We start from the raw sequence: 20,397 nt of genomic DNA, 5'->3' as shown, positions 1-20,397 counted from the left end.
TGCCAAATTCAGGGCAGCTTCCTGGGACACAGTAGTGTAAGTTTGAATTTAAACCTGATTCATGGGTGTAGTCTCATTACATGCATCAGGTTTAAAAATCTGACCTTTCTATTTATTTCTGTATTTGCTTAGAGATTGCAATACATTCACATATTTAATCTTTATAATGTACTAATGGGTAGAAGTTCTCCAGCCTGTAGACAGCTGTAAACGTGATGAGGCCTACAATACCCATATTGCTGACATAAATATTGACTGCAAAGCTCCTCGGAGTGCTCCTGATTTATAGGTACTGTATAAATACATGGTTTCAATGACAGAACTAGGAACAGTTTGTTCCCACTGCAAACTATTGCCATACGTCACTGTGACAGTTTCAGGGTTGACTGTAGCACGGTGAGAGAAGGCGATGCGTCCTTTGGAAATACATAACCTCTTCTCCTGCGCTGAGCAACAGCACAAAACCTGGGCACCTAAACACCACTACACTCTATAGAGTAGATTTAAGTTGGATGCGAGTGGCATTTGTACTCTGTGATGGCAGCAGGTGAAATGTACCTGCAGAGGCGGCCGTTTCTGGCTGCCCCTGTTCACCCCAAAATGGCCTGTGCTAGAAGGTGTAAGTCTACACAGAGCTCTGCAAAATCTTTGTAACACATCCACACTACTCAGGCATGGGTTCTTTCAAAAGCTGAGGAAGAAAGCTGAGCGTTCTAGGATTCTAAGTCTAATTTGGTTAAGGTTTCCCACTAGGAATTTGTAACCCTGCTGTGAAATCTGATGGGACAGCTCTGACAGCTGGCTTTCACTCTCCACATCCTTTCAGACTTCAAAGCCGAAGGAGACAAGCTACACTGGACTGAAGTTTAATAAACTGGGCCCAGATCTGATCTTGCAGGAATTCTATTCAATGTAATTCATCTGACCTAAATAGAGTTCTCCTAAGTGACAGAACAAGGCCACAATTTGTGTAAGCAAGAGACCAGAGAAATCGGAATCAGGTGAGGTCTTACCATGAAACATTTGTATAATCCTTCTCTCGTACCTAATATCCTCACATAAATTCTCCACATCTCTCAGTCACCTCCTCTAGCTGACCCTCATGCTAACCGAATAACCCTCAAATTCAGTGTCTGAGGGCTGAGTAGAGAATCAGTGCAGTGGAATATTCCCTGACAGTCTCCTCTCCTGCTTCTTCCCATTTGTGAGCAACAAGCTACAATTTCTACATCATTTTTCAATCAACATTCAAGACATGGGCTTGCCAAAGCAGAGACCAACCAAGCTACTGCACGCACAGAGGTACAAACACACATACTATTTTATTCTGACAGCACATGCAGGCTTTGAAGCTATAGCAAGATCGGGTTTGGGTTTGTTTTTTTTTTGTATTATAGGAAATGAATATGCTGAGCTTTTTGCAGTAAAATTGATTTTTGTATAACACAGGGAGGAATGATATTTGCCAGGGAAAAATCAGTTATAGGCAACAATTGCTATAATTTATGGCTTCTTGGAAGACACAGAAGCACTCCCAAGGAGGCCGCAACTGCTTTTTCCTTATGTCACATGAAGAAATACTGTAACTGGTGTGCACATCCGCCATCTATAAAACCTCCTGTGATCCAAAATAGACAAAAGCAACAATTTTCAGCCTAACTGACAGATGGGATTAAGAATTTGTTGTTTTAATCTTGAATGCATTTAATTCTTTTATTTAGTTCTCCTTTGTAAATTAATATACTCTGACAGCACTTCCTCATCTTATCCGTATGTACATACGCAAACGTATGTGTGTGTGTATGGGAAGCACCAACAGCATTTTCAAGTGTCCTTGACCTGAGGGCTCACAGCTTTACGAGCTGTCTTGACTTGTAGTTACCTGTTGTTTGCTAATCTTCTTGCCTGGTTATTTCTCATTTTATTTTCCCATGCTCTTAGTCTTCCCTGCTTCATTCCTTCATTTTAATTTCCCCTCTTCTAACTGTGCTGGTAAGCAGTGCTCTTGTCACAATTATCTTCCAATACACAGTCATTAGATTTGATACTGTCACTTGAATTCTTAATAGCTTTTATAATGATTGCTTCAGTTGTTTCGTGCCTCTGAATCTCCCTCTTCTCACCCAGCAGCTCTCACAACTCTGCAGAGCAGTCCTCTGCACAGTTTTAAAAGTCTATTTGGTTTCAAGGTAACCTTTCTATTCTTTCACATCCTTAGTAAATTTGCTGCAGCTATTCCAGCTATACGTCCCTTGTAAGTAAAGCATCTTGTTCATGTGGACTATCTTGACCAGAAACTGGCTCTAGAGATAAAAAAATCTTCAATCTGCTTGAGCTCCTTCCCTTCCATTGCAATTTTCACATCTTGTTCCCCATAAGTAGCCCCTACTGAATTGTACCTCAAAGCTTTTATAGATTCTAATTTGCATTCTTTAACTGTCGGTGAACTTAACGGCCGTATTTTCTAGTCCTTTAGATAAAGCTGAGCTTTAAAGAGACCGTAGAATATGTCAAATTATGCACACAAACACACCGACCCAGGTTTAATCTGCCAGGGTGATGGAATGCTGCCACGGTTTGAACAGGACCTACATATTGAGCACTTCAGGCTTCCAGTGTGACTATGCATCGCAAACAGCCAAGAGCTGGAGACAGAACAGCCGTCAGGTGTCTCCTGAGGACTGTCATCTCCAGTTAATCTGAGGGACAGACCACCGGAGGGAAGAGGCGCCGCAACTGCTGTCTCTGGCGCTACTCAATCAACGAACTCAACAGCTGAACAGTGAATCATTCACTTACAAAATGTTTAAAAGGGATAAATGTCCAAAATCATTCCAAAGTGACACTAGGATAATGAAGCAGGGGACTGAGCACGTACAGACCTGCAATATCCATTTATGATCCTGCCTGACACCACTTTCGCGATAGCTTTCCAGTACTTGGCTTCTCCTTCCACTGGAGCCCCCAGTAAGACCACATCTTCGATGATCCCTTGAGAGTCTATTAAGGAGAAAGCAGAACAGCTCAGATTTAGAAGACAGATCAGAAAATGTATCTTTACACGCACATGAAGGAGGGGTATGTTCAGATGTGCACCACAGAAAAATCTGTGGTTTAAATTTTAAAGACAGAAACAATGGAAAGAAGGATCTTAAACATCGTTTTGCATAAATGTTAACTGTCTGCAGTTCCAGCTGGAGTCAGTAAACGTGAAAATTAGAGATCCTGGGACAGTGGAAGGAACTAGGCTGATGGCAAGAGGGAGAAGTGGCCTGGCCTCTGTCCAAAAAGACACAGTTCAAGCAGCAAAGCCGTGGAAAGTTCTTTCCACACACCTATTGCCCTGCGTTTGCACAGAGCTGAACTATATTATGCTTTGAAAGAGGTGAAAGGGACTGACATTCTGTAGAGTGAGCAAACGTTGTCATACATTAAGTGCAATAATCTCTCCCCACAACCAGTCCTTAGAGCTGCATTTGTGAAAAAAACATGACCTGCACACGCAACAGACAACCCCCAAATTCTTAATATTGATTGGGAACCAGCAACAGCGAAGGCATTTGCCAGCGTGAAGTGATAATCTGTTAAACTGGTGTGATTTTCTTGAAGGGTGCTTTAACCTGAATGCCCAGGGCATGATTTGCTGGAAAGGAATGTTGACTTTTAAGCATAATAAATCTTCCCCTCTTATCAGACAGCTGCAGCTGGGGAATTTCAGTGGAAATAACGATTGAATGAGAAATATTGGGGAGATCTGCTACTTTCCTAAACTCCTAAACAATGTATTAATATCTATTCATAAATCTGCCTCATAAAGAAAGATCAAGCACCTGATGCCAGAGCAGCTAAAGGAAATTCGCAGCAGCGCACGGCTTGGGAGACTCGTGGGCATAGCATGCCAAATCCACGCTCTCCACCTGTGGGAAACCAGTGCACGCAAGATTGAGCTAAACCGTTCTTGGGCTGGCGTTCGCAGTTTGTAAAATAACGTGCTGAGGTTTACGGGGAAGTGAAAGCGAGAATGACTGCATATCACACCAAGTTGTGATGGAAAGGTGCTGCCTGGCTAGACTTTTTAATGTACATCAATTGGTTTCCTTTCCCTAATAGCAGTCAAAGACTCGGAGCTCCCTGCAGAGCCTGCGTCTTCCTCTGCAGTGTAAATCCCAGCGCCTGACAACAATCCAAAAGAGCTCTCGTGGTATTATTTCTTATTGCAAAGCAAATTTTGCACCGATCAAGAGAACAGCAAAGAGCAATTCAATTTCATTAGTGTAATCTGTGAGCAATAAAGTCCTGTTCCCATAATCATGGGTAATGAAAAAGAAACCCAGAGCCTTGCGAACAGGGAGCTTGTTCCAACCAAGGTACTAAATTCCATGGCCACAGCGTGAGCCAACTGAATAAACAAACAGCTAATTCATCAGGATCCTGAATATTTGGGTAAGGTATTGGAAGCTTTTGTTTCTCCAGTCCTTTGTACAGCTTATTTCTTGCTCAGAACAAAAATGTTTAGCGTTGGCTGAAAAATACTGATCTTCTTCGAATGTTGACCAAGGGGGGTGGAAACCTCAGAACAGACACTGGCCTACGTAGCCACCAACACTCTAGAGAAATTAAATGTATTTCACAGTTCGCAAATCTTTTAGATGATGAAGAGTAATAAAGTCTGCACAGCAGGAGGGAAAATAAAAAAACAGCAATTACTGATGGGCAAGAACTAAAAACTGGTAAGATGATTTGTCCAGAAAAGGTGTGGAAGACACAAGCTGGCCCAGAGGCCATAACCAGTCTGTGGGAGCTGGGCTTTGCTGTGTCTTTGGGGTACAACTCGCTGGGCAAAGAGGAAAGCATCTCATCACGTTAGTCCTCACTGAAGAGAGCACAGGGGTGGCATTTAGCGCTCTCTGGGCAGTGCAGATGCAGCGCCAAGGACGGTGTTTCACAGCAGAATTCCTGATACCTAACGCAGCAGAGATGATAACCTGGAGGCGATACTGGTCACACGTGCCATTCTGTAGGAGGACGCTGGGATCAGTGTTAGACAAATATGTAACATGCAACACCTCACTCCTATCGAGCGCAGTACGGCTTCAAGGTTCACGTTCAGGCCGTTATCAATTGTCACGAGTTTACCCTTCTTATTTACTAAAACACATGGGAATTACAATAAAGAAATCAAACCAATGGTCCTCCCACGTGTTAGCTTGTCTCTGAGGGGTCATTACTATATCTTCTGCCATAATGTCATTTTCTGGAAACCTACTAAGCTCTGGGCTCCAAAGTCGATTGTGATGAAGCATCCCAAAGGTTATTTAATTTAATTTGCAGAGAGTATCTTCTTTTAACAGAATTTGAGTTTCTGCCACGGTGTTTCACTGGATAATCCACGATGCGTTCTTTGTCCTCCGAAATGCCACTGCCATCTGGATACAAAAGGCCTGCATGACTAGGCCTTGGGTTTCTTTTGTGTGAGACATCCAAGTCCAAACCCAAATCAGTCTCAGATGTCCCAGGTCCCAGCTCCATTCCTTCTGTGGCTTGCGCTGGAATGTGCATGTGAAGAACGCCTTGGCAATCTGCACGAAACATGCTGCTTTTCATCTCGCAAAGAGCTCAGCTTTCATAATTCAATTAAGGAACTGAAAAATTAGTGTACAGTGGGGAGCTGCTATGATACATAATTATGATGCTTAGATTTCTTTAGAATGGCAGCCAACCTTAAAGACCCCTAATGATTTCCTTTCACGTATTACTTAGCTACGGTCCCGTGTTATTCCAGCGAGAGACTGCAGACCGTTAAATAAAAGCCTGAAAATATCTCAGCCCCAGGCATTCTTAGGACACAAAAAGAGTAGATCTAGGGCCAGATTAGGATCTGGGTTCTGGCTTCAGTGTGACTCCATTAGGATCATTCTGGATTTGATTAGATTTATTTTGAGAACAGAATTGCTGTATTTGAGGACTTCCATCTTAAACCAGAAGTGAAGTTCTGGTACACGGCTGTCAGCAGAAACAACACTGGCCTTCTCCGTCCTCACTTGACTCTGTTCCACCTTCTTGGACTTTACTGAACTTTTTCCTTTATAAAGCTCCTTATTTATTAGCGGCTCTTTGTGAGGCTAAATGGTTAATGAATTAAATTAGCTACGCAGGGGGGAAGGCAGGCTGCACGCACACACTCACTACTGACTCAACTCCAAGATGCAATTTACATCAACTGATCATAATTATTTTATTCTTTTTCTAAATTAAAAATAGAATCTATTAATAAACAGAACCACAACGAGTAATAAATTGACAGATGGTTTTATACTTGACTTTGGGGAAAAATTACCATGAAAATAGCAGATGACAGTGGCATTTCAGTGACTTAAATGGAAGGGAGGACTCAGGGAATCAGATGCAATAGCTACAGAGAGCTTCCAATAAAGGGAAAGCATCCTCTGCCAAGATCACAGTGGCACGTGGGCAGCTCACAGACTGATCTGGCAGTCGAATGTCACAAAATGTCAAGTTGTTGTTTACAGACTGGAGACCAAACTGACATGCCGGAGCACCTCGAGCGAAGACAGCGGATTTAATCCACAGAGCTGGTGGAAACGACAGTAGAATTTGGCTCCAAATGCATTTTGAAACCATTTATTTTAGGTTTCTGTCCTATCCTAAAAGACCCAAGCTCTGTTCTAGAAGAACTCTTCCTCTTGGAACTTCTCTGCCAGCGGTAAGCAAAATAAAGGAGAAAAAGGTTAGAAGGTGAACGTTACCTTTTTCTTGAGCCATTTCCTTCAGGCAGAAGTAAATGACTCTCGCACCCAGACTGAAGCCAATCAGTGTGACGGGCCGCCTGCCCTAAGATAGAAGGAAAGGAGGAAACGCCGTCAATAATGTTCTAGACCTGCAAAGAGGGATTGGCCATAGGACCCCCGAGACCCTGCCACGCAAAGCACTTACGCTTGTTCATGATCTTTTAAACATTCGAGCAGTTTGGTTGGTTTCAAAGGGATTATGTATCCTTAGTTACGCACAGTTCAACATTCGGAATTCTGCATATCTGAGTATTTTGATTTTTTTTAAACTCAGAAAATCAGTTGAAAGAATCCAATGATCAGAATTTACAAGAAAGTTTTTGTTTCAAACAGAAACAAAACAGATGCTGTCACCGTTCTGAAGTTTCCAAATGAAAGCCTAATTCGAGGAGCAAAATTTTCCTAGAAATGTTTTGATAAACAGAGGAAGAAGCCGTAATACAAAAATATTGACCATTTCTAGATTTAGCACTGAAAGACAGCAGCACTGTGTGGCTGTTATAAAAAATGATGCGGGGTAAGCTTTTATTCTGAATAACCTAATAAAATTTTCTACAAGATCAAAGGGAGCCTAATCTCAACAATGAAAAATGGCCTTTGTACTAACCAGGGAGCAGGTGTGCGATGGACTCCCCAGACGTCACCCTAACTAGTTTTAGACGCTCCAGCACATTGGAATGTGTGTTTTCACAATAGTGAATGCTTAAAAGGCAGTAACAAATGCCCCCAAGCAAAACAAAGGGCTTGTATGAAATAAAATTTACTGCCTTTCCTGGGATTGTATTTTTATGAGAAATCAAGTTTGTTTCTACTCTGCTGTTTCGCGTTGTTATTTATGACACGCAGCTCTGGGGCCACGGCTCCCACAGGGCCCCTCAATAATCGATACCGGACTAACGTGCCTGTGAGAGGAACACATGGCCAGCAGAAAACAGCCCCTCTCCGTGCCAGTGGTAGCCCAGCAAATAGTGGCAGGCTTTTGGGGGAGCAGAAACATCTTTTGCAAGCCGTCTCGGGGAGGCTTAATAACTTCTGTCTCTTCTTCCAGGTACCAGCCCATCCCACTTCTCTGTGGGCAAAACCACAGCTCACACGCACCTACTGCGGCACAGCCTTCTCTTACGTTGTTTTTGTTGGTGTCTCTTAATTACCAGGGAATATTTTTAACACTCTATTCCCTTTTCCTTTTCACCTATCTTTACTTTCTGTTCCCACATTTCCACTAGGGGAGCTGGCCTGGCTCTTTTGTGACATGGTTAAGCCACTTGTCATTTATGACCCGGATCTCTTCATTCAGAAAGGCTTTAGGTTAAATGGAACGAATCTTAGCAGGAATTCTCTGATTCACTTGGGACTTCCTAATTTTCCTCAACGAACCAGATACATGCCGGTCACCTTCATGCATCTTTTTTTAATTTTTCAGTTTAGTATTCATTTTCTTCTCCCTGGAAAGATACCGCTTGATAGTTCAATAGCACAACTACAGAATTTAACCTCCATGGGCCAAATTTCTTCCAGACATTATTCCTGGATAATTTCTAGCCAGTTACCTGCTGCCGACGGAGCAGGATATATGCTAGATGTTTGCCTACTTCAGCAGACCGATGCAGACACACTCCCCAGGGGTTGTCAATGACACTGGCAACAGTTAAGAGCGAAGCTGGCCAAGTCAAGGCCGTCACAATACCTGCAACACACAAAGCAAACAGCGTGGCATAGTCACAAATCCAGGCTGCTCTTAGGAAACATCAAAAGCAGGATGGTTTGCTGAAGTTAAAAGCTAAACCTAAGACCTTTTGTCATTTCCAGTCCTTCTTTCTCAAGAGCTGATCTGAGAAATGTTTTGCTAGACTAAAGATAAGAAAGAATTTGATGTTCTGATAGGGAGGCAATCAGACGCTATACATGAATGTAACCTGCATGTTTGAAAGGTTTATGTAAAGCAGTAAAACACAGTGTAATAACAAAGAAATAAACACAGTCACACGTGAAGGAACATGTTTCCAGCTGTAATTTTAAAAGAACGAGTCGATGACACAGAGGCACAGCAATCCAGGAAAGCAAATCTAAATTACAGGTGGGGCAGAGGAGCTTCCCCGGCCACTTGTGCGGGGCGGTGCGAATGCTGCCAAGGGAGATGCCTTCTCAGAAACCTCCCTTGCTTAGGAAAGCTCCTTTAAACAGACACCAACAGCAAAACTGCACCAGAGCCACTCAAGCAGATCTAATACGATTTAGTTTCTTACCTGACAAGACAGTGAATTTTAGGGCTTCTTGAGCCATCATGTTCACAAAACCGTTCAGCAGGGAATCTAAGGCATTGCCAAGCTCCATCAAGTACTTGGATTCCCAGGCCAGACAATACTGCTCGCTTGATCGCAACATGCTGCTCCATGGCGCTGTGAAGCTCCCTGAGAAGGGTTGCAAAGATGGAATTCATGTTGAGAGAAAACGCGACGACAGCTGACTCCTGGCAAGATGAGTCCAACAAAGAATCAGAAAAGAACCCGCAGGACGCTGGAATTTACTAATATACTGTGATAATGAGGAATCATATTTAAAACTACTGGGATATTTAGACTCCATATTTCCACCATTTTACAATAAATTTGGGGTTTGTAAATAATTGTGCAGCTTTAGCTGACTCAGCAAAGAGTTGTCAGTGTGGCCAGGCTCAGACTTCATGACGCATTCAATTGCCTCAGAGGCTGCCAAGACAGATGGACATTAACACTAATTATGACACGTATTAAGGACATTCCTCCTATCATCAGACATCGGGCCAAGTCCTGCAGCTCCAGCTTCTCATATAGACCAAAGGAGGGCCTGTCCTGAGAAAGATTAAGTGCTGAATGGCTGCACAGACCGACTTCAGTGGGACCAGAGCACAGAAAATATGTAAGATCTTGTCAAAATCTGTCACAGCGCACCCTCCCAGCACTTCACTGAGATGGCCAAGGACTGCAGTAACGGCCCTGACCGAAAAGAAGTCTGCATTTGCAAGATTTCCAGACTGCAATTAGTTTTACTTTGCCATCTAGCCTCATTAGCCACTGCAGTTTAGTTTTTTCCCTCCAGATGCTAATCAAAAGCAGTGCCTGACGTTTCAGAGATAATGGATAATTTACACTGTGCAAGCCCAATTTTTGGCTGAAAGAACAATTTTTAAGCCATAGTCTCTCTCCTCTTTGTAGCGTAGTTTGTACTAAGTGGCCAGGAGGGGCCTGGCAATGCTGTTAATGGCAGATGAACTCTGACGGGCAGAGCAGAATTTTCATTTTTACTAACTAAAACCCTTCCCACACCGTTCCTTCCCCAAACAGTGCAGGGCGGGTTGAGGCAGCTGCTGTCCAAAGCGGCACGAGAGCCCCATGCCAAGTCACACCACAATATGCTGTCAGATCTGTGAATGTTGAAGGCAGCTGTAGGAGCTCAAAAATCACAAGGTAGCGAATTCCATTAAAATCTTGTCCTCACTCCCTCTGTTTTAAGGATTCATGCGAGTGTGTAAATAGACAGACATAGCTGTAAGGAGGAAAATGCATGACAGAATTGTCACTAGAGTTAGTTCTGCGTTTTTAAATGTTATAGCAGATTGCTAGTTATGGAAGAAGAATGCGTGTCATTTGTAACTCCCTTTTAAGGGCAAACAGACACAAAAAGGTTCCTGAAGGGACACACTCGTCTTTGTAACAGTGCCTGGGAGCCCTCCAACCTCAAGGATTTGGACCCCTGGCAAGCAGACATTGAGAAAAGCCAAAGCGCAGGCTGCAAAGTGAAAATAACCTTACTCTGACAGCAAGCTGCAACCTAGCAAGCAACAGGACAGAGACATCCCTCTGCATTAATGATATCCAGTGTTAATTACGGTGCTTCTGAATAAATTGGCAGCTGTTCAGTCAGGTTGCTGAACACAACAGCAGACAGTTGACATATTTTATATGACAAGCTATACTGAAAAATAAAACACTACAGACCTTTCAAGGTTGCTGCCTGTAAGTTCACTTCCCGAGTGCTGTGCTTAACGGGATTTACTTAACAGAACTTTCTTGCCAATAAACCTCATTAGCTGGCAGATACCGAGAAAGAAAAAAAGACACTGTTTTCTGTTAATTGCTGGAGGATAAACATGAGGTCTCAGAGATAGGTCAGACACTTTGTACTGGTGCTGGAAATCATCCACCCCAAACAGACCTTTCCTAGCAAAACCTTACAGCATTTATTAACAGAAACAATCCTGCTACAGCTACTACTGATCCTACTATTACTACCAACTTACTGCCCTCTCCCTTCCCTCTGTTTTGATTTGGATTGCAGATTGGGCTACAAAGTCTTACGTTGAGAGTTGATCTGCTTTAGCTACCAGGCCATGCAAGCATGGGGAAGACACGGTGCTACGAGAGCACAGACACTGCCTGCCACAGTGGAACACAGACACGGCTCTCCAGGCTTCTCTCAGTTCCCTCGTCTGGTTCTTACCGTATTTGCCAGTGCACAGCCACCCAGTAATTGCTATGGTGATATGAAGCTGCTTGCCTTCAGTAAGTGGGAGGAATTCAAACTCTTCTATGGCTCCCACACGCTTCTTCATCTTGTATCCTACACACAGCAAGGCAGAAGCACGAGTCTCAGAAATCACATAGCAAGGACAGGCTCTGCTAACAGTAGAAGTTCGTACGAAATTACTTGGGTAATTCAGATAGTTTTCTTTTCCTTTCCAAAACCCTCAGTAAATCCGTGCATTACTTAGAGCTTGGTATGGAGCCAACGTGATCTTTCTGAGCTTGTGTGATCTGAGGGAATCCCAGCAGAAGACTTTTTTTGCTGCAGACCAGACATCAGCTGTAAGAGCTGCTGCTCTCCATGGCAGCACCTTTCTATTCCAAAGCAGCAAGCTTTCATTTCCTTCAGTACCCACATACCAAATATTCTTTTCCTACTTGGCTGCCCAGTATCTTAATCAGCATTGAAATAAAAATTTCACAGTTGTAAGATCACACCTCAATTTGCTTCCCTTGCTTTGCAGAGCTCAGTTATGTCATCAGCTCTGCATTTGCAGACATGATCCTTTGCCTCAGTAGATGAGAAATGTGCGGTCACTCTCTTACCGGTAAGGCCAGCTCCGGCTGCTCCGAAAAGGGATGCCATGACAGCAATTCCAGCAGTGGAACCTAAAGCAGCTGCTCCAGCACTTCCGATAACAGCCGCAGCTCCCGCAGCAACCAGAGGGGCAGCAAGACCCCCTGTCAAGCCTGAAGACACAACAAGTGATATCACCTACCTGTTATCACTTACAAAAACCAAGCAGACATTTCCCTGTGCTGTGTGAGCCCTGCTAACGCTACTGGAAGAGTAGAAATGATAGTCTTTTTTGCATCAACAACAAAGGTGCTTTCTGAGACTCTCCCAAGGCCCTGAATCTCCGCACAGATTCTTTGCCTGACTTCAGTGAAAACAAAGAATAATTTAAAAGTCAAAGGAAGAATGTGTGGTAGAACGGGGTAAGCTACACCCTGTTTGCTTAGGAAACATTGATCTAGTCTCACGCGAGTTTGAACTTAGAGTTGAAGATCTGATCCTCTTATAACACAAGAGCCAAAGAGGAGAAAAAAATTTTTAAGGGTGACAACCTCAGTTTAATACTTCCCCCAGCCAGTGAAGCTACAGTGGAATAACTTTTCCAGCAAATTCTTTAGTTCTGTTTTCATGTGGCTGAAAATACTTTTCTTGGATTTGGGTTTTCATTTGTTGTTTGGTTGGGTTTGGGGTTTTTCTTTTTTTTTTTTGTTTGGGGTGGGTTTTTGGTACCTGAAGTGACATACTACCTTCAGCCTGGCAAAGAAAAGCAGCAAACGCTTTAAAACTAGAGCTTGGGCTAAAAGGTATGATGCTTCTGTTGCTGAATGTGTAATTCAGACAGCCCTCCCTCTGCCCCTAGCGCTGTGTGTGCAGCTCAGGAGCAAGTCTCCAAACAGCCTAGACCAGCCTCACCAATCACCGTTCCGCCCCCAACGGTTGCCAAACCGATCAGCACGTATGTCCGCAGCTTTTTTCTTCTTTCCTTCTTTTTTCTTGATAATTCTGCAGTTCTGTGGGGAGATTAGAAGCACAAAAGCTGACAGAAAAGCCTGATGGATAACAGCGCTGCGTCAGAATCTGCTTTTATTCTCCTCAGCGTAATTTCCCTACTGGGAACAGTAAAAAGTTACATGCAGGTGTGGACTGTGACAACACAGGCAGATTTATGAGCATGGACATAAACCCACAGATTTAAATTGAAACGATTTAATTGCTGACAAAAGCCAACAGATGTTACTTACTTGGAAACCCTTCCTAATAGGGCTGAAGCTTGTAAAAAAAGAAACAAAAAGTCAAAAGCATTGCAATAACTATATACTGCCTATGCATCTTAAAAAAAACCACAAGAAAGCTAAGTGGAAACAGGGAAAACTGTTTGAAACAAAAGGGAATAGGGATCATTTGTGATACCAGACAAAGAGTTGGAATTAAACTATTTTCCAACGACACTGTTTATATTGAGCCGCTTTCTAATTGTACATCACAATATAATAATATAATAGGTATTAAACACAAGCATTAAGTCGGCCGTCTGTGTGCATTTAAGCTACATTTTAACAAGCTTATCAGAAACAGATAAATAAACCTAAAAGGAACAAATATCACTTATTAGGCACTACTTTTGGCTTCTCTCCACTGCCTTTTGTTCTCTCTTACAAGAAACACTTCCTACTTTAGAGGAAAGTGTGAGAAACAGAGGATACTGGAATAAGTTGTTTGCAGAGGAAGGTTCCTTCCAGCCTGCTTACGCAGCAGTTAATCTGGGTCTTGAAACATGAGAATTTATCTTGCTTCCAAACTTGGATATTTTCCCTCTTAATCCTAGCCTAATTGTGGATTTTCATTATCCATATAATTGCCTAATCCTTCCTGGAACCCCCTAAGCGCACTGTAATTTTGATAAAGACAATTTTAGATGAGTCCCAAACAATATGCAGCTTTGTAAAACACAGCAGGAGGAGAATGAAGCACAGCGGGTGAAATCCCTGCGTCACCAAAGTCATTGGCAGAACTCCCACTGACTTGCATGGCACGGAGACTTTGCCGGCACAGAGATCCTCCAAAAAACATCGCGTATCACCTGCTGCAGCAGCAGCAAACGTAGCTGTCTGCAGAGGACAGTGCTGCCTGCAATGGCTACCGTTGCAGCAACTTCTGTATAACCATGTTCACTTTCTACAACCCTGTGGTCAAAGCGGTCCTTGGATATGCCCTAGTTTGTGCACCCAGTCTCCAACCTGATTGCCTGGAAAAAACTGCTCCCTGAGTTCTTTAAACAAGTGCCGCAGTTTGACCGTGAATACCTAAGTTGGCAATATCCAGCAATTTCTGTTCTACAGAGTGGTTTGTCAGCTTTTATAGGCAACGTGCTGTTGTCTCAGGCTGAAAATAACAACATCGAGAGAGCTGAAATACGGCTAACCCGGCTTTAGGTGCAAGAGTGAGCAATCTGAGTCATGTGGGTAGAAAGACAGTTTGCAGCTAAAGCCTGCCTGAAGATGCAGTAAGTAAAACTACCGTCATGAGAACTTTTACCTCTCGTTGCTTTCCTCCCGTAGCTGCTAGCAACCGCTTTTGACAGTTGCTTTCCTAATAGCTTCTGCGTTACAATTATCACTTGATTACCAGGCTGCTTTTTATCCACTACGGTAATTAACTGCCTCTTCTGGTACTTCTCTACCCTCAGTGATCTCGGATATGCAGCTTTTTTTTGTCTGAACCACAAGTTATGTTCAGAGAGATCTTATAGGTGGAATTTCAGGTCATTTTCCAATGATGAAAAGTGGCAGGAGTACACGTTAGCGAGCAACTGACGTCATGTTTTCCAGTTTCTTACAGAACCGTGTACAACCGAGAGCTTCACACCTGCAAGTCAGAACATCTTTGGTGCTACTAATGTGGAGTTAATTGTCTGGAGCATTGTTCTATAGGCGACTGAACATTTAACCTTGCACGTCCTGGGCCACAGTCCAACACACCCACAGCAGCGGATGCAGGAGCAAAACCTTCTGTTAACAAATATCAGTAAAAAAAGTCTATGCAGAAGCTGCCAAAACCCTGTTTGGTTGTTACTGTTCCAAAACCTCTTGCAGCGGATGGTCAAAACTGGAAGCATCTTAAGCAGACGTTAATGTATCCCCTGCCCCAAATGTCTGTGAGGTCAAAGCGGTGACAGGTTTATATTCCGCTTCCTTTCCCCATTGACTCCTAACTTTAAAACAAACAAAAGGTCATCGATTCCCACAAATCCCAGCCTTGTTTTAGCACTGCAGTAACAGATCTGTTTGCACTGCACTCTCACTATAAAGATTTTAGTTTTTTTCTTTTTATCTAATAAGTATTTACTTCATGGTTACAACTTGGGCAAAGAACAAGAAGGAAATCCATGGCTTTCACCCCAGCAGATATGCCCAGAACCCGCAGGGCAATGTTTGAAAGCCAGGTTTGTAAGTACGCAGTGTAATTCTCCCGTCGCTCTTGCCATTATCAGACACACTGCTATCTTTTTGGGTTGCACTACAGCCCACTTCAAGAGCCACAGTCCAGTCGATACAGAATTAGGTATTGGAGCATCATCTTTGCAAGTGACACCCTGCCCTCAGCCCAGGACTGAGTTTGTTTCACAAGCCATGGCAAAACAGCCCCCATTAATACCAACCCTCGCTCCTGCACGCCAAATGGTCTCCTGTTTAGCAGTCCATGAGATTATTTTGACTTTCCCTTTTCACAGTGCGCTATAAAGTTAAGCTTTATTTAAATAAAGCCATAACTGATAGGTACCTGTCACGTGCTGGACCCCACAGGAAGGGCTGAACTGTACTGTGTCAGGGACGTTGATTAAAGCCTTTATTTACTCTCAAGTTAATCTCATAACCTGTTTCCTGGGTTGACAGATAAAAATATTAAACGGTCCCCTGAAAGTCCACTACAGACACGTTTATTGCCTTATGCATTGCTAAACCTTCTCACAATTCCTGCCTGAGAAGCGGAACATAGAAATACTACATTTCTTATAGATACCAACCTTTTGGCTGTTTCACATCTAAGAAGCAGTGATTAAGAGAATTAATCTTATATTAATAACACAGAATTAGGAGTCAGGTCTTTCAGTATCTCAAGATGCAGATTGTTTCCCTCAGAATCTACCTTCAGTAGGAGTCAGCTGCCAGTGAAGGCTGTGAACAGGCACAGTGAAGAACAGCTCCATAGAAAACGAGCAGCCGAGGATCTAATCCCAAAATTTATAGGAACTTCATTCTGCAAGAGGCAGTTCTATCCGAAGAGTATTGGGCCAAGAGATAAGAGACACAAGGTCTTTGTGATGTATTTAAGCATAATTTATGGTCTAGGAGAAGCAACTGGAAGAAGGAAATGAGGCAGTTCAGTGCAGAGTAGCCTCTACCAGCTTGCAAGGTTGGGTCTCAGCTCTGGTTTTAAGAATGCTGAACTTTTCTGCTTCTCGGTGCAGCCGAAGTGCTGTGAGGGCTCTGCAACCCTAATCAAGCCATAAATGATTGCGCTAAGAGCCATGGGGGGAATGATCAGAGACTGGACTTAGGCACAAGTAATTACTGCTGAGCTTTCAAGCACCAGCAGTGTTTTTTCATCCCATAGTCAACCCAAATGTTCTTACTCTGACTCTTCCTCTTTGCCTTCCTTCAGGCTCTCAAGCAGAGTTTCCTCCAGGACTTCCAGCTCCTCCGAGGGGATTCTCAGCAGCCAGGTGATGTGGCAGATCAACACCCTGGCTCGAGCATCGTAGTAACCTTAAACAGAGGGAAGCCCAGGAAATCAATCAGCCTGCATCCCACCAGATTAAACAGCGAGTGGTGCACTTAGCTGCGCTAGAGAAACGCATCACACACAAGTATAGCTCCTTCTCTCAGGCCCTCTTTGACTTCTGTGTATTTGAAGACAACTCCTACTACCTAGAAAAGAGATAAATGGAAGATCCTTCATCCCTGCAAACCTCATCCTGTGAATAGAGCCACCACACCAGGTAATTGCCTCTATGGCTCAAAATGGATCTCAAATCCTTTGGTCTTCGTCCTCTGTGATAGAGGCACTTTGGCTCTGGATAGGCTGCATTTTTCTTCTCAACAGAGAAATGCTGCAGCAAGACCAGTCCTGACTGGAAATATATTTAAAAAATTATATATATGGGTAGCGTGACACGGTACACCTCAACTAGGCACCAATGCAAGATAAGGCATCTTGTAGAAATGCACCTCCGTACAAAGCCTTTATATTCAAATCACCTTCTTGGCAACAAGGGGGGCTCTGGAGTTTCAAACTACACACTGGCTCACCTAGCAGCATCACTGACAACTGCTTGCATTTATACTTCACTGCAGGGGATGCAAGAGTGGACAGTGCACTCAGACAATGCGCGATAGCAGTAATGATTACTCCTGGGCTTATAAGCAGGTGTTCTCTAAGAAAAGACATTTTAAATGTAATAGATTTTAAATTATTTATGTCAACTCTTGCTTTTTTAATGTGTTTCTCTCAGTAGCATCTGCTGCTTGTTGATGGTAGGCTTTCATAAAGGGTTCTTGGGGCACCCTGGGATGAAAAATGCAATTGCTTTTCTAGGGGTGGGTGAAGACACCATCAAGACCCAACTACAAAGTGCGTTTCTGATACCCGCTGCACATAGATCAAACACGGCATTGGCAATCTATTACATTTATTTATTTATTACCATTGTTGCCAAGTTATCAGACTAATTCTTCGGTAGGCTTTAATGACGCCACTTTTAAAATCTGTGCTTAGTTGAGAAATAAAGATAGTATTTATCTGCACTTCATCCCTGATACGTGCCACGTCTCACAAGCCCACGCAGGTGTTTTAAGGAGTAGCCTTCTTGCTTCCTGTCTGCTAATACACAACTTAGCTTTTTACTTAGCCAGCTTGGCAGTAAGTCAGCAAGGCTTGAAAATATATTTCTTTTACATTCCAGCTTAGCAAAATAAGCAGTTTTGCAATAACTGACTTGTCAATTTTCCATTAAAAATAAAGCAAGAACAAAAATGGTACTTTGTTCTGCAGTGAAACAGGCTAATCAGCAAGGACGTTTCCTGTGAGAACATGTTAAAACACAGAGATTTAAAAAATGCAAGTGGTGATATAAACCAGGCTTCTTCTAGAAATGAGCATTTTGTTCAGGTGGTCTTTACTTCATTAATTTTTCAGACTAATCCATGTTATGGATTGTAAATCAGAAAACTGTTTTATGCATAATATAATACATGAGTAAAATCGCATTTATTCATAATAGGCTTCACAGGACACTCTGGGATTTATTCCCTGATATTTTTTTTCTTTTTAGGGAACAAGTGATCTGCAGAAAATTTGCTAGGCTGAGATTTTCATACCAGCTTTACTGCCTTCCTAAAGGAAGAGGTCACCTGCTCTCCTGGAAGCACTGAAGGAAAAACACCCCGCTCTAGGTATTTCAGTTCAGAACTTTTCTCCCATCACATACATTTCATGCCAGTGCATGGCATGTGAAGGTAAGGAGGTGAACAGTTGTTCCATTTTTAACAGGTTATTATTAATCATCCCTAATATAATAGTTGCTTTTCCTGTAGTGGACGCAGGGAAAGACTCTGCTCCTTTTGCTATAAAGGAAGCTAAGAAAAAATAGGATGGTACCTTGAGCTTTTTATGCATTTTAAAGTATCAGATGTAAACTCACCTACATTATTCTTACAAAGAACAAATGCCAGGTAAACTTACCATCTCTAAGAGAGAAGGACAGAAGATCCTAAAAAGGAAAAAAGTATATTCAAGTTAAAACTGATGACACACACCCAGAGGTCTCAAAATGGAGGCATGAAAACCCATTGGACTATGATTCAATTACTGCAGCATGTCAGTTCATGAACATGGGAAGCCAGCAAGCTACAATTCTGTAGGGCAGCAGAGGGCAGATGTTTCTGGTACAAAATTCCCCATATGCAGGTACAAATGGCTGGACAGAAGTAGATAAACGCAAGATGGGAGGGCAGCGCCTGCTTGGTATATGCTGAAGCATCCCCTATTTTTTATTGCTAGCAATCCTGTTGTAATTGAAAACACCACGATTCCACTGTACTTCAAAGTTTGGAGAAACAGGGTTCTGATCCTCCTACCTCTCTAATGCCTTCTGCTCACTATATAGTCATATATACTAATATTTTCAACATGAGTAACAGGTTTGAATGCTACTCTAACGGCTCCTATTTTCTCTGGCGTTCTGGGAATTCATAGCTCTAGGCGGTAAGGCTGAACTGGCATGAAGTTCCTTTGAATTAAGTACTCAAACATAGAAAATCCAGAATTTATGGCCATCTGTCAAGATTGAGGGACTCGACTTCTGTGTTGGCTCTTCATCATTAAAAAAAATTGGAAAAACAGATCAATCCAATAGATGGTTTCTATGGACAAATCCATGAAGACAGAGGCCAGTGTTTTTACTACAATGTTCTCTTCTTTTATTGTCACTGGATAAATTTTCAATTCTTTATGTAGCTACAACACTAAGCATTAGCTCAGTCTAGCTACTTCCCTCTCCTACACGCAAATAAAGCACAGCTGAATTTTACAGGGAATCTTTCAGCCCTTTGGGAACACAAAAAATGCAGCCAAAGATGTAGGATGCTGCCAAAGATTTTATGATTATTAGTCCCATAAACTCCTAAGCAAAATTTGTATCGTAAAAATGTCTCTAATCTTTTCCCTACTGCATGAGAAGCACAGAACGGAGAAGAAGCCACCCTTAACCAGCTCCTACTAAAAGTGCAGTGAACTGTAAACATTATCCAGGCAAAAGTAAGTGCTCAGACTCTGAATATCATTTTAGCATGAGAAGCACCTGCTATTTCATAAAGGAAAAGAGAGCTTTTATTAATCAATCAATTTATCTATCAGGCAGAGACCTATAGGTCTAGGGAAACCAAAGGATTAGGGCAGTTGAACTCCCACCTGTGGGTGCTTTTTCACAAGGTATAGCCCCAAAACCTTCACTCCACTGCTGTTTTCACACACACCCCCCTCTCCTGCTGAATATCTGGGTTGCTGTTCGCATCCACAGAGAAGCCTTCTTTTGCTTGCCTGTTCTGCAAATCCTAATGGGATGAGGATTTCCAGAAGGTCTCTGTTGGGCTGGGCTCTGCACAAAGCAGTCATTGCTGCTCCTTCACTGGGCATCCCCATGGCCAGAGTGCTCACCCAAGAAAAGAAAGGTCCTGGTTTGCTATCTCCAGTGCGTGAATAACCTTTTAATTTAAGTTAAATGACTTAAAGCACTGAATCAGGTCTCCTCTGTTCCCCCAATCACCATGTTGCAGGAAAAAAGGCTTCTTTTTAGGTCCGGTCACAACATTCTGTGCATGCACACATGCTGCAGACTGTTCCCCAGGCTGGCTGGTGGGAAATGGGAATTGGAAACCTTAATCCCCAACGGAGAGGGAGGAATACAACTCGGGTTTCCCAGAGCCAAATCACTACAACCATGCAGGTGTTT

The 20,397-nt window shown here is 42.8% G+C and overlaps 1 protein-coding gene across 1 annotated transcript in view; it reads right to left on the bottom strand.

The window, feature by feature from the left end:
• Positions 1–20,397, bottom strand: part of TMCO4 (transmembrane and coiled-coil domains 4) — a 45,099-nt gene that overhangs the window by 17,168 nt on the left and 7,534 nt on the right. The window contains exons 4-12 of the mRNA XM_064470208.1: positions 18,630–18,657; positions 16,522–16,654; positions 12,801–12,898; positions 11,918–12,061; positions 11,289–11,408; positions 9,056–9,220; positions 8,360–8,496; positions 6,768–6,852; positions 2,883–3,000 (exon numbers count right to left, since the gene is read on the bottom strand). Coding sequence (XP_064326278.1) covers positions 2,883–3,000; positions 6,768–6,852; positions 8,360–8,496; positions 9,056–9,220; positions 11,289–11,408; positions 11,918–12,061; positions 12,801–12,898; positions 16,522–16,654; positions 18,630–18,657 — 1,028 coding nt within the window. The remainder of the gene's footprint in view (positions 1–2,882; positions 3,001–6,767; positions 6,853–8,359; positions 8,497–9,055; positions 9,221–11,288; positions 11,409–11,917; positions 12,062–12,800; positions 12,899–16,521; positions 16,655–18,629; positions 18,658–20,397) is intronic.

This window comes from Phalacrocorax carbo, chromosome 20, assembly GCF_963921805.1.
Source record: "Phalacrocorax carbo chromosome 20, bPhaCar2.1, whole genome shotgun sequence".
Lineage (NCBI taxonomy): Eukaryota > Metazoa > Chordata > Aves > Suliformes > Phalacrocoracidae > Phalacrocorax > Phalacrocorax carbo.
The sequence above is the reverse complement of the archived record's forward strand: the minus strand, read 5'-3'. Positions and strand labels throughout refer to the sequence as shown.